Genomic DNA, 13,539 nt, shown 5'->3' on the forward strand with positions numbered 1-13,539 from the left:
AAGCACACTCCTGGCATTAAAATTGATTTTGATAAGAATCATAAAAAAAACAATATTTGGAAATTGTACATAATTTCTCTACCATATTTGAAAGCATTTTTTTTTTGTTGTTCAAATAATGGTGAACACAACTGGACAGATTTGTACAGAGTAAAAGTTTTATTCAATAATAAATATGCGATGGGAAACATTTCAACACACATTTCTCTCAATCAAAAATTCTGATTGAGAGAAAGAAGAATGAAAAATTAAACAATGTGGGAATAGATTTATTTTAAAACACCCTTTATACCGCACCAAAGTTGCCCAAAATGGCTGATGAGACTTAGAAAAAGTGTAAGGCCTATTTTATATGTATAGTAAGACCCCGATCAACGTAGGGTTCAGATTTAACAATAAGTTAGCAAACAGCGCTAAATGATGTCATATTAAAACATAAATACTTACATCATAACAGCATTATCACACCAGACTGAGTCTATCAAAGCAAGAAAATTGTGTGCGATTCGAGGAATATCAATACCGTGTGGGATTTCAGGAAATTTCAATAGTACAACGAAAAATAATGCAGTGTTAAGCGAGGTCTTACTATACAATGAAAATACATATTTAAACTAAAGTGGAGGTTACCCTTTTTCTTAGGTTAAATCATCCCCGTTCAGACAAAACTTGCTACATGTCATGAATCCAACTATGTAGAGTTATCGAAAAATAATGCCAACATTTAAAAAAAACATTAGATGTAATTCATTCTGGTCACAAAAGGGAAGACTGAGGGTCGCAGAGGGGTTGAAAGAAGGCAGTTTTTCTGGCTTTGTAACATTCCAGAGTGGACCAGGATGAGAGGTAAGGAGGAGCTTTTTGGTGCTGCCCAGGACAGGCAAGATTTCTCCCAAATGATCGTCAACGTCAGGGAGACCCGGCAGGACACATGAAGAAGATTTTGCCAAGCCAAGTACGTGCAATCATTTCAGGAGTAACTGTCAAAATAGCGGCAGAAATTCGCTCCCGCAGGTAATCCAAATCCTGAATTTTTTCTGTATACTCAATGTTTTTAATGTACCCCCATAAAAAGAAATTCAAAGGGGTAAGGTCAGGACTTCTTAGAAGCCAGGCAATGGGGGCTTCTCTACCAATCCAGCTGTTGGGAAAGCGTGCATTCAATGCACCGCTTACTATGTGTCAATCAAGGTCACGCCACCTTCAAAACAAAGCCTACGTTCACCAGCTAGCGTTCAATAACAGAATTGCCCATTTAACATGAAGGATTTCGGTGCTATAATTTTTTAAATGTTGGCATTATTTTTCGATGACCCTACCTACATATACAAAACTCAATCTTGCACGTATGTAGACTTGTCTAAACGGTGATGATATATACTTGCAACCAACTTGTAGAATGCATTCATTTAATAACATTTAGAGGTGCATAACGATCTTTATTTTACTATCTATGTATGTACACATATCGACGCATCCAACAAATATGTAGCCATATTTACAAAAGTCACAAAAAAATATTAAAATTAAAATGTAAGATTTAGATATTAATCGGTACCCAATATTTACCGACTGAAAAAAACATATTGTAAAATGCAAAACACTGCGATTTATATTTGTTATTTTACACATTTTAAATTACCCGATTTTTCTTAATAATTGAGTTAAAGTTAATCTTTAGCATGATATTTGACTCTTTTTTTTTAATTTCCAAAAACACTGCAAAATGGCGTATCTGAATGTTATATCATAATTACATTAACACCTATAACTCTTTTTTTTTATCATATTTAACTCGTTAATTTTATAAAAAAGTTTTGAAAAAAATATTTAAAATATTTTTGATATCATGTAAAATTTCTGATTAAAAAAATAGGTTTATATTTCAGCATATAAAAATTTAAAAAAACAAAACACTCCTATGATGAAGGCAGTATAGGCCTTTGGAAGGAGTTAAGGTCCTTCCAAAAACGAAGGACACTGTACTCAAAATTAATTAAATCGAAATAATAAAAAATAATTAGTCGTTAAAATAAACTTTTTTTTTAATTGTACATTTTGTTTGGCACCCAACAAACTTCTCGCGAGGGCAGCAACAAAAGGCAGCACTGGATGTGGTGATTCAGCAGATTGGACTTTATTTGTTGAACGTGTCAATATTTGGCTACCAGCGCAATAGTGACTCGACCTCAAATGCTAAGTCAATTAATTAATTTAAAATATATTGCTCAGATAAAATACAATAGCTAAATTTTATGTATATGTAACTATACAAATATGCTCCTGAGACTCAATCTCCATATTATGTATTAGGTAGATACATATTTAATATCAAATTTCCAATTTGCAGGTTAGCCCACTATTGCATTGCTAGCTTTATTATTATTTTTATTACATATGTACCTATATATATATATTTTTTTAATCATACAAATACTTATATATTACATATTTAAAAATATTGCTTGTTGAAATAAAAGAAATAAATTCAACATTGCCTCTGAATATCAGAATAAAGTCTTCAATATAATAAATCTATGCTTGATAATATGTTTATTAAATTAAAAATAAAATCTAGAATTTTAAAAATATAATGATTTGTTAAAAAATTGAGCATTTGGATCTGAAAATTAAACCTGAAATAACAAGTTAGAGTTCCTCAAAAATATTTACAAAAACAAAATAAAAAATGACATCCGCTTATTGTTACTACAGACAACGATATCAATCTCTCTTAATCAGTCAGTTCTGATTACTAAATTATTTCAACTGAACTGAAACGCTTGCCGTTATCAAACTTTGTGCTACAATTCGAATGGCTATGCGCGGATACAAAAAATTGGAATAGATGGAAAATGCCAACAATATATGTACATATCACAAACTCCTTTCAACAACGTCATAAATCAAAAATTGACAATTTTCAGTTGTGCACGTTTTCGGAATGCCCAGAAAATGTGCTAAATCCCAGCAAAAGAGGCATATTTTTGACTGAATATTTACCCGCTAGAGGGCAGAAAGTGTTGTTTTTGTGTTTTGAAAAAAAGGTATTGTTTAATTATTTTTTTGAATGTACTAAATATTTTTCAAATGGTGAAAAAACCTTCAGGTTTTACCTTGAAAGATCTGTTGCACAGTAAAAATTCAGTAAGTGGCTTGATATTTATTTTTAATACATTGTGTTATATTTTTAAACTTTAAAAACGTTCTCCTAAAAATTCAGTTTTTTGATTTATGACATTCTTGAAAGGAGTGAGCGATATGTAGTAAACATTCTAAATTCCACGCAATAGTTTTAGAAAATATGCTGGTCAAAAGATTTTAAATTGGCATTGCCGCTAAACAAGCTATTGGAATGGACAGAGAGTGATAAGGCTTTATTATATGCACATGTCGGTTATTTAAACATAAAGGACATATTGATAGGTGATTACAAAGTGATCAGTAATACACTATGGATTTCTGCAATTAGTTTTAAAATATGTTCAATAATTTATTTCAGTTTATTTTCTGCTTAACACATTTCAGACAGGTCATTTCAGGGTATTTTTTTACGCCTATAGACCAAAGGTGATGATTTGATAATTATGTACAAAAGTTAAGACCTAAACAAAGAGATTGGTATATAATATTCATATAAAAACATTGTATAATTCATTCTTTTCTACTTTTGAAATGAGGCCGGCGCAGAAGGTAAAAATACCCTTCCCGTCCTTGAGCATCAATTGACCAAATGGGTACAAATACTTTTCCTGTCCGAAGTTAATGTCAACAGCCTGCTTTTGTTATCAAAAAGTAACAGGTTTAAAAGTGATTACAATAAGCGGATACTACTGTCGTACAAATTTTATTCCCTTTTAAGAAAAAAACTTGAATTAATCACAGAAGGACTGCTAGTATAATGCAAAGTCAAAAGTATAATCAAATATAAGATATGGATGTTAGTTTGGCAGTGGCTATAGGAAGCAAAGTTGTCAACTGTCAAATAAATGATAACCTTAATCACTGCTGTGAATACCTAGACTTTCATATTATTTTTTGACATCTCATCAAAGATGAAGAAGAATATGGAAGTCTGGGCATTTGCGGGGCTGAAGACCGTCATAGGCTCGTTTAAGTGATCACTTTACACACGTGTAACATTTACCAATCCTACCCATTATTGAGAACCACACTACTCAAATTCTTGGAAGTTCTATATAAATGAACCAATTTTGAAACATTGTTCTTGAATCACTAGAACTTCACTAGAAACATCTATTGGTGAGATGAAAAGAAGCTTTTTATTGAGCAGAAACTTTATTAGTCCAAAAAATAATATGAAAATAACTCCTGTTATTGGAGATAATCCAGATTTTGTTAACAAGTATTTGGACACACTCAAAATGTTGTACCTAGACTTTCGTTCCCATTTCAACATTATCTTAATGATTCCTTTACATTTTTCTATACATTTTCTGTGAAGATTCCAATAATTACTGAAAAAAATATATATAGAAATATATATTCTTCTAACCCTTATCCGCACCTAATGATTGATTGTTAACAAGGTTATCAGTCCTGCGCTTCAGGAACCACTCCAGGGTAACATTAAATAAACATTAGAGTGTAAAAATACTAATATTTAAAAACTTTATAAAATTAAACAACTTTGTTTCAACCACTTTTTTTTATTAGTGCACTTTTTAACCTAACGGTTTCGACAAAAAGTTTCTGTGTGGAAGTTTTTGGTAAGGGAATGTAATGTAATTGAGTATTTTAATGTTTTAGAATTTAATAAACTCTGATGATGACAAGATTCTTGTCAAAACCGGTAGGTTAAAAAGTGTACTAATAATAAAAAAGTGGTTAAAACAAGGTTGTTTAATTTTATAAAGTTTATTAAATGTGCCACAAAGTATCTGCGAAAAACATTCAAGAAACTAATATTTATTTTCACTCCCCATAGGTAGCCCATTACAGGCGGACAGATATATATAGATGTGATATATATATATATATATATATATATATATATATATATATATATATATATATATATATATATATATATATATATACTAGTATATATTTTTAGTAATTAAATTATGCCAACTGGTTAATTTCAAAAGGATGTATCAGTGATACACTATTTTAGTATCAACCAATTGATACTGATCCTAACAGAACGATAAACCAGCCTTCAAATGACTTAAGGTTAGGAACCAGACCTTCATGCCAGTACCAGAAAATATAAAATATGGACTCGTTGCTTCAAATGCTCTCATTTATAACTTTTTGACGAAAGAATACTGGAAATCCTTATAAAAACTAAATAAATAAGTTTTACTCAGTAAATACCACTATTTCTTAAAAATCTATTGTGAAAAGTGTTTCGATGCATTCCGCACCATTTTCAAACACGGTATGTTAAGCCAAATCTAAATCTTACCATACTTTGTCCGCCTCCATAGTGTAATGGTCAGCACGCTCGGCTTCCATTCTGGAGGTCCCGGGTTCGACTCCCAGGGGGGGTCAAATAAATAAGTGATTTTTTTCACTCTAATATTTATTCAATATCACCCTGGACTGTTACCTGAAGCAGAGGGCTGATTACCTTTCCTTCATGTGTTAACGATCAAGATAACACTGCGTTTATATGCAGTGCCCTATGCACCACTAGGGTGCGGATAAGTGTTTGAAGGAAGAAGAAGAAATCTTACCAAACATCGGTGTTTAAAAATGATGCGGAATGCATCGAAACACGTGTCAATGGATTTTAAGAAACAGTGGTATGTATTTACAAAGTAAAACTTAAATTAAAATTAAATAATTGATGTGATGTGGTGTGACACGGGCTACATGTTGTAGTACTGCGGCGAGGGGATATTCTTCTTGCACCTGCCCTTGATGTTAGCGAGCACCTGCTCCGAGGGCCGGTTGAACATGTTGATGTTGTGGACTTGCAGGCGGTGCTGCTTCATGGTCACGCGGTGCCGGAACTCCTGCTGGCAGTCGGGACATCGGAACGGCATCTCCCCTGGAACATCAATTCAGAATGTCAACTTTGAACATTGTCATCATTAAAATGGTTAATGTGACTCATAAATGTGGAGGTCCTCACCAAAACGTTACATTTCCATTATAAATGATTTTTAGTAATCAGGAATTCTGGCTTGTAAAACTGTTACGTTTTGGTGCGATTCAATGATTTCATATTGGTTTAACACAGGATTGATCACATTTTGTTGCAATTTTAATTATGATTTCGATAGAATACAGTAAACAGAACAGATTTGCATTTAAGTGATTTTTTTGTGCAATATTGGAAGTGTGACTTTTTGGTGAGGACCTTAACAAATGACAACCAGGTGATAATAATAACAATACATTGCAATTTACTTTGAAAGTGTTGATAGTATCTATTTATTTATTCAAACTTCATGTACAGAAAATAAATAAGTACATTGGCGGGCTTAAAAGCAATATCTTCCAACCAACCAAAAACAGACTAGTGATATTGATCAAAACGTTTGATACCATATATAGCTGTTTGCTATCAGAGGGTAGATAGTACTTGAACATTTAAAAAAAAACACTAATTACAGATTAACATTTAAAAAAAACATAAATTACAAAAGATGATAATAAGGAGGGCAAAGGAAAAAGGGAGTTTAAGGAAGGAAGTAGAGGGAAAAACTAAGGGAGGAGGTTTGATGGACAGTTAGGATTCTAATGATAAATAGTAATGTCTCAGATGTTTCTTAAAAGTTATTACAGAAGGTGCATTTTTTACAAACAGAGGTAATTCATTCCATAGTCTGGTTGCTTGGACAGAGAAGGATTTTTACCTGTGTGTGAGCGCATATGTCCGCGCAGGTTATATTTGCAGCTGAATTCTTTGTTGCATATCTCGCAGACGATCTTCTCCAGAGAGGTGTGGACGTTCCTCATGTGTCTGTAGAGCATCCGCCCGTTCTTCAGCTTCTTGTCGCACTTGGGGCACTGCATGGGCCCCGTGTTGTTGTGCCGTATCCTCTTGTGCTCCCAGTAGCCGCCAAACGACACGGACATCTTGCATTCGGCGCACCACTTTCGATTTAAATGTCTATAAATGTGTGTGTTGATGAAATTTTGCTTTATTAATTTACCGCAGTACTCGCAAATACAATAGCTAAAGTGGTTTGTTGTTTTCCTGTGTAATAGAATGCCTTTTCTGTCCTTGAACTCCTCCTGTAAAGATAGAAAACACCATTCAACCCCTTAACCTGGGAGTATGGATGTAAATGAACATCGGTGCGAATTTTCCTCAAAGGAGTGTCAACTTTAATGAACGTCAAAGTCCGTCTTTCAGTTGGTATGATGTAGCATGTATAGCAATGACATCTGTGGATATTTGTATGTAATTTTGTCATAATTTAGAGTTAAGTAATCATTAAAATTAAAAAAAAAAAACCAACAAAAGCGCATGTTTCATGAGTGTTTTTTTAACCCTTATCCCTACCAAATGGTGCATAGAGCACTGCATAGCATCGACACGGTGCTATATTGATCATTAATCAAATGAAGAAAAGATGCCTTGTCCAGTTGTTCGCGCTTCAAGTAGCTGTCCAGCGCGATATAAAATAATCATTATAGTGAAAAATCACTTTTGTTTATTTAGTCCCTCCTGGGAATCGAATCCGGGAACTCCAGCATGGTAGTCGAATGCGCTAACTACTAAGCTAGAGGTGGACAAATCTTATTCATTGAACGTAAATATTTGAAATGATAAAGAATCTAAAAGAGCAAACAACAATTTTAACTTATTTAAATCCACTATTTTACTAACTGCTTTTGTTATTATTTTAGAAACATCACCGTACATCAGTTTGTGATTTTTTTTTTTCAAATTTGCTAATTTCAAATATGAATTATTTTTCTAATTTTTCTCCTGTCAATTTGAAAATAATGAGCTTTGTATGATGCTAAGTATTAGACACTAAAAACGATTTGATTAGAGTCTTGTTATAGTAATGCGTGTATTGTCTAATTTCATACTCACCGCACAACCAAATGCGGAACAGAAATATTTGCTTTCGACCGTTTTAGAGGAATGAGAGATCTTATGAGCGGCAAACTCTTCAATATCGTAGCATATCTTAGGACAAGACTCACAAGAATATTCTATTTTGACTTTTGGCTCTGAAATCAAATAAAAACATTTGTAAGAAATACAAGATTAAAATTAAAGATTTCTTTAAAAATATTTTTTTTATATAAAGGCTGTTTGTTTTTCCCTTTGTTTGCATCCAATGATCCATAAGGAACTGTATCTGATTGATAGAGTATCAAATTGACCATCAATTACATGAAGGCAACATGATCAGATTTGAGTTACAATTACATATGTAAATATTAGTGTGAAAAAATTATTGATTTAAAGCCCTAGCTGGGAAACTGTGATTGATTGAAACTAGAACTTCATGTTCGACACTCAAACATGCTAACCCTTAGACCAGGGATGGACATCACTTTGTTTCAAATGAATAATTGAAAAACAATAATAAATAAATGAAAGTTAAACATTTGTAGACCACATTTAACACAATATGTAATATACTATGTGAGAGAGTCACAAGTTATTAGCGTGATATGCAGGACAAGCAAAATGCAGATATATTTTGTTTGATTGTGGTAGCCGCTGAGGTGAAAATTGTAACTGTACGAAAGGATATTTTTCTTTGTGATTATTTTCACAGGTGTCAGTAGTATGAAAAAAGTTACATATTGAGCTAAAAATCATTAGAAAAATTAAGATAATAAAATAAGGAAATAAACTGTATGCCAAACACGCCAACAATAAAGAGCTAAAATAAAAATTAACTAGAAATATAGCAACATTTTGAGTGTGTCCAAATACTTGTTCACAAAATCTGGATTATCTCCAATTACAGGAGTTATTTTCATATTATTTTTTGACATCTCATCAAAGATGAAGAAGAATATGGAAGTCTCCAGAAGACTTCCATTTTCTTCTTCATCTTTGATGAGATGTCAAAAAATAATATGAAAATAACTCCTGTAATTGGAGATAATCCAGATTTTGTGAACAAGTATTTGGACACACTCAAAATGTTGTAAATAAATTGTCTGGTCAAATTATAAGCTTAAGTAATAAAAGTGAAAATGGTATTTTCTGGCGTTTCTCATGTGTGTGATTATAATCCAGGATTCGGACCTCACATACTAATATAAGAGTTTCTGCTTAGTAAAAAGCTTCTTTACATCTCACCAATAGATGTCTCTAGTGAAGTTCTAGTGAATCAAGAACAAGGTTTCTAAATTGGTTCATATATACAGAACTTCCAAGAATTTGAGTAGTGTGGTTGTCAATAATGGGTAGAATTGGTGAATATTACACGTGTGTAAAGTGATCACTTAAACCAGCCTATGACGGTCGTCAGCCCCGTAAATGCCCAGACTTCCATATTCTTCTTCATCTTTGATGAGATGTCAAAAAATAATATAGAAATATAGCAAATGAGATGTACAAATTCTTACCAGGATACACAGTTTCAAAATCTTCTGGAAATTCTTGGTCAGAATAGTCGTCTTCTTTGACCTCCGCTTTACAAGAAGCCGTCTCGTCTTTGTAGTCGGAAACATCGATATAAATAAATTCTTGTTTACATATTTTCTTACTGGGTATTAAAAGATCTGTATCATCTGGAATGTCTATAAAACTATTGGCTTTCTTACTCTCTTTTTTAACGGGAAATATGAAATCTTTATCATCGGAATCGGCAATAAAATCAATATCATCTTTAATATCTAAGAGATTTGAGGAATCTTCATCTTCTTCTTCCTTGATTCCTTCCGACTTTGTTAAACACGAGTTGATAAATTCCTCAAATTTCTTCTTCCCATTCAACTGTTTGAAAATGGAGTTACTTTTTATACACATTTCTCTAAAATTGTGCGCTCCTTCTAAACAATTTGCACACGTCACGCAGAGAGATTTAAATTTATCACTCTTGAGAACCTTTATTGAACAACACGCCATTATTATTTTGGACATATTGTCAAACTCGCCCCAAATCGGTTTTGGGATCGATTTGATCTTTTTTAGACATAGTCTACAATATTCATTTTTGTTTGATGATACTGCTAATTGAATGTCCTGAAATCATAAAAATTAACAATAAAAATTATTTGAAAACTGAAAACCGTAACAATTTAGGAAATATCAAAAAGAACAGCATTATCTTGAGGGATAATTAATACAACTAGGTAACTTTCAGCTCAATGTTTTCTAGTTACTAGTTCTAGGCACTAAAATCATTCATTTATTTTCCGATCTATATTTGTGTCGCGTAGCATAACGCATTGAATATATATGCATATATAGCATTGAATGATCATGAATTTTTAAGTTTTCTTTAACATAACAAAAAAACAGTTGTGGTCTCATTACTAGTGTCATGAACAGAGTTTCTGGGTTTTAACTCACTCTACCACAATTTACCTATTTTTAATGATGAGCTGTCAGGCTCATGAATAAAAATAAATTATAAATTTAAATATTTGTATATATCGTAGTCATACAGGAGAAAGTGACTATGTGCATTGTTTTACAAAAACGTGATCATTGACTATTTGATATCTTACTACCTTAATATTGCCCCGAAAAACATCCCGAAGAATTTTAGAAGTATGTATAATATATTGACTTGGTAAAAATAACTAACTGCATTGATGTTTATTTTCTTGACAAGCAAAAGTGATTTAAATGGCCCTGCTGAATATTTTACGTTTTGGTAGTTGGTACTCCTACGATATACTAAAAACACAAATATTTCTCTTTATCACAATCCTTGATTTCAATTTACCAACAAAGCTTATTAAGAGGTACCTAGTTGTAATTTACCTGCAACATGTATTGCAAAACTCTTAATAATTGACAGGTGCCGTGGCATAGTTTGTTAGATGCTCGACTGCAAAACTGTTGTCCCTAATTCGATTCCCGTCAATTGCAAAATAAATTAAAGATTTTCAATTGATCCGGGTGTTTGTGATGCATTGTTCCTATCTTCACTATCCCACATACAGAAAAGCCTCTAAAAGTAGACGCCTTGTGGGTTATTCCTTTAAAAATATAAAAAAATACCTTCTCACTGGTCGATCCGCGAGATTCTTTGTGATGCTTTTTCTTATGGATATTGTGCCTAAAAAACATTTAAAAATAATATTAAATTTAATATTTATTTATCCTATCCAATATTATAGTGAGTAATTTAATGATACAATATATTTTTACTTTTGCTTGCTGGAACGATGTTTCTTTTTTATTTTTCTTTCAGTTCCCTCCATTTTGATGGTCAGTTAATGAGAATACGTTCTGTAAAAAAAATATACAATATGTAATCGTAAAATATAACTTATTAAAATTAACTGATAAATCAGTCCATATTAAGCTCACTCCTTTCAAGAACGTCATAAATCAAAAAACTTGATCCTTTTTCAGGAGAACGTTTTTAAAGTTTAAAAATATAATACAATGTATTAAAAATAAATATCAAGCCACTTATAGAACTTTTTATTGTGCAACAGATCTTTTAAGTAAAACCTGAAGGTTTTTTCTCCATTTGAAAAATATTTGGTACGTTTAAAAAAATAATTAAACAATACATTTTTTCAAAATGCAAAAACAACACTTTCTTCCCTGTAGCGGGTAAATATTAAGTTAAAATATGCCTCTTTTGCTGGGATATAGTACATTTTCTGGGCATTCCGAAAACATGCACAACTGAAAATTGACGATTTTTGATTTATGACGTTCTTGAAAGGAGTGAGCGATTTGTACACGTGATTGTACATATTGTGAAGAAATTGAAAAACTGGTTAATAATACAAATTGTTTAAATAAATTATTATTTATATTCATAATATTAAGACACAAACTAACCTTTCACAATACCTACAATTAATTTCAAAATTATTATAAAAAAATAATATTATGCATAAAAGTAATAATAATAATTTAACAAAGCCGTTTCTATCTTAAAAAGTTCACATTTGAAGGACCAATTATGTATTTATGGTGAGAAAGTAGATCAAATAAATTGCATCAGAAAGAGAACATAAAACAATCACAAAACACACAATATTTTAAGCAATTTATTATAAAAACACATCAAACACAGTAATATGGTATTCAACAATAACAATTTTTTACTAATAGTCAAATAAAACAAAATATTGAAATTACAGACTAACACTAAATGACATTAAAATATGGTATTTAAATAGGTAACTAGTTTTCTACAAATTTTGTGATTGGTGGATTACTCTAATGGAATAACAAAAGTTTTTTTTTTTAATTATTTACACAACAGTATAAAAATAAACAAAGTATATAAAAGAAATATAAACATACTTAAAATGTGTATTTCATATTTCATTTGCCGCATTAGTTTCAATTTTAGACTTGTGAATGTGTCTCATTTGTTTAAGACAAATGCCAGCATTATAATTCGATTACATTCAACTTTATATCTGGATAAAACTAATTTATACTCAATATTTACCAAACTATCAAAGTGATGTGTTGGTGACAGAAAATATGTCAAATGAAATCTGTGCCAATGCATAGATAATGTTAAAAGTCGCGATTCAAACCTAGATCACTGATCGGTAACTGATCATATTTAATAATGATAGCACACTGTAGCCAGGACTTTCAAACATAAATAATTTAAAAGTAAAATGTATTCGATAATTTAGAAACATCGTGTGATGGCACAGAGTATTTATAAATTATGGTGTTAAATGAAATCTGTTTTAAACCTATATTTTCTGCGTAATGTGAAAATATCTCTCCCAGTTTAATTCTCAATGTATGCAACGTTATAAAAACTCGGCTAAAAAGTAAATGCTGATCGCTCAATGTCCATGTCCTTTTTGCGAAATGTGCATTACACCAAAAATCAAATGACTCGCCAACATGATTGCCGACATCCGGTATTGAAAGAAAAACATTAGGGATGTGTGTGTAATTACCTTTTTTAGTAAAGCAATATTTGAATTAATTTATCGCACATCATTGATATACACTGAGACGTAAAAATTTAACTATCTGAAAAACATTATAGCGATATTCTGGATTTTTTAAATGCTCTAATTTAAAAAAAAATCTTACCCGACAACCACGAGCAAAGGCAATTCCTGTGTATGAAATGCAATATTTTTGTTGAGAGAGATTTAAAATGGCGTTCTTGTTCGTCAAAGTTTAATAAAATCACAAAATTCATAATCAAACTCCTCAACTAATTCATCTTCAAAAGAAAATTAATCTTAGAATTACCATTCCAATAAACCAGTTAGAAAAATGACTTGGAATAGTCAATGAGTCAACCAGTTTAATTATAATGCTGAAGTGTTCGAATTTCTCTCATATATTTATAGAGTAATATTTTACTACAGGTAACATAATGCCACATTCAAAGAAAAAATAAAATAAATTTGCGGTGAAATAAAAATATTTTTAATATAATTTTAATTATATTCTATATCCAAATA

At 31.3% G+C, this 13,539-nt stretch overlaps 1 protein-coding gene across 2 annotated transcripts; it reads right to left on the minus strand.

Annotated features, from left to right (window-relative positions):
- Nucleotides 1-5,702: 5,702 nt before the first annotated feature.
- Nucleotides 5,703-12,591, minus strand: LOC148310134 (uncharacterized). 2 transcript variants are annotated; one of them, XM_088258972.1, is made up of 7 exons: nucleotides 12,398-12,591; nucleotides 11,279-11,359; nucleotides 11,129-11,186; nucleotides 9,523-10,141; nucleotides 8,024-8,163; nucleotides 6,831-7,212; nucleotides 5,703-6,019 (listed from the first exon to the last, which is right to left on the minus strand). In XM_088258972.1, exons 2-7 carry the CDS (start codon nucleotides 11,329-11,331, stop codon nucleotides 5,838-5,840), a joined length of 1,434 nt encoding a protein of 477 aa, XP_088115098.1. In that variant the 5' UTR covers nucleotides 11,332-11,359; nucleotides 12,398-12,591; the 3' UTR covers nucleotides 5,703-5,837. The 2 variants fall into 2 exon arrangements, with proteins under 2 accessions (XP_088115098.1, XP_088115099.1); XM_088258973.1 differs by having other exon boundaries at nucleotides 12,549-12,559.
- Nucleotides 12,592-13,539: the final 948 nt, after the last annotated feature.

The sequence above is a fragment of the Brachycentrus maculatus genome, unplaced genomic scaffold, assembly GCF_059751285.1.
Source record: "Brachycentrus maculatus isolate JH-2025_06_01 unplaced genomic scaffold, ASM5975128v1 h1tg000105l, whole genome shotgun sequence".
In the NCBI taxonomy this organism is placed as follows: Eukaryota; Metazoa; Arthropoda; class Insecta; order Trichoptera; family Brachycentridae; genus Brachycentrus; species Brachycentrus maculatus.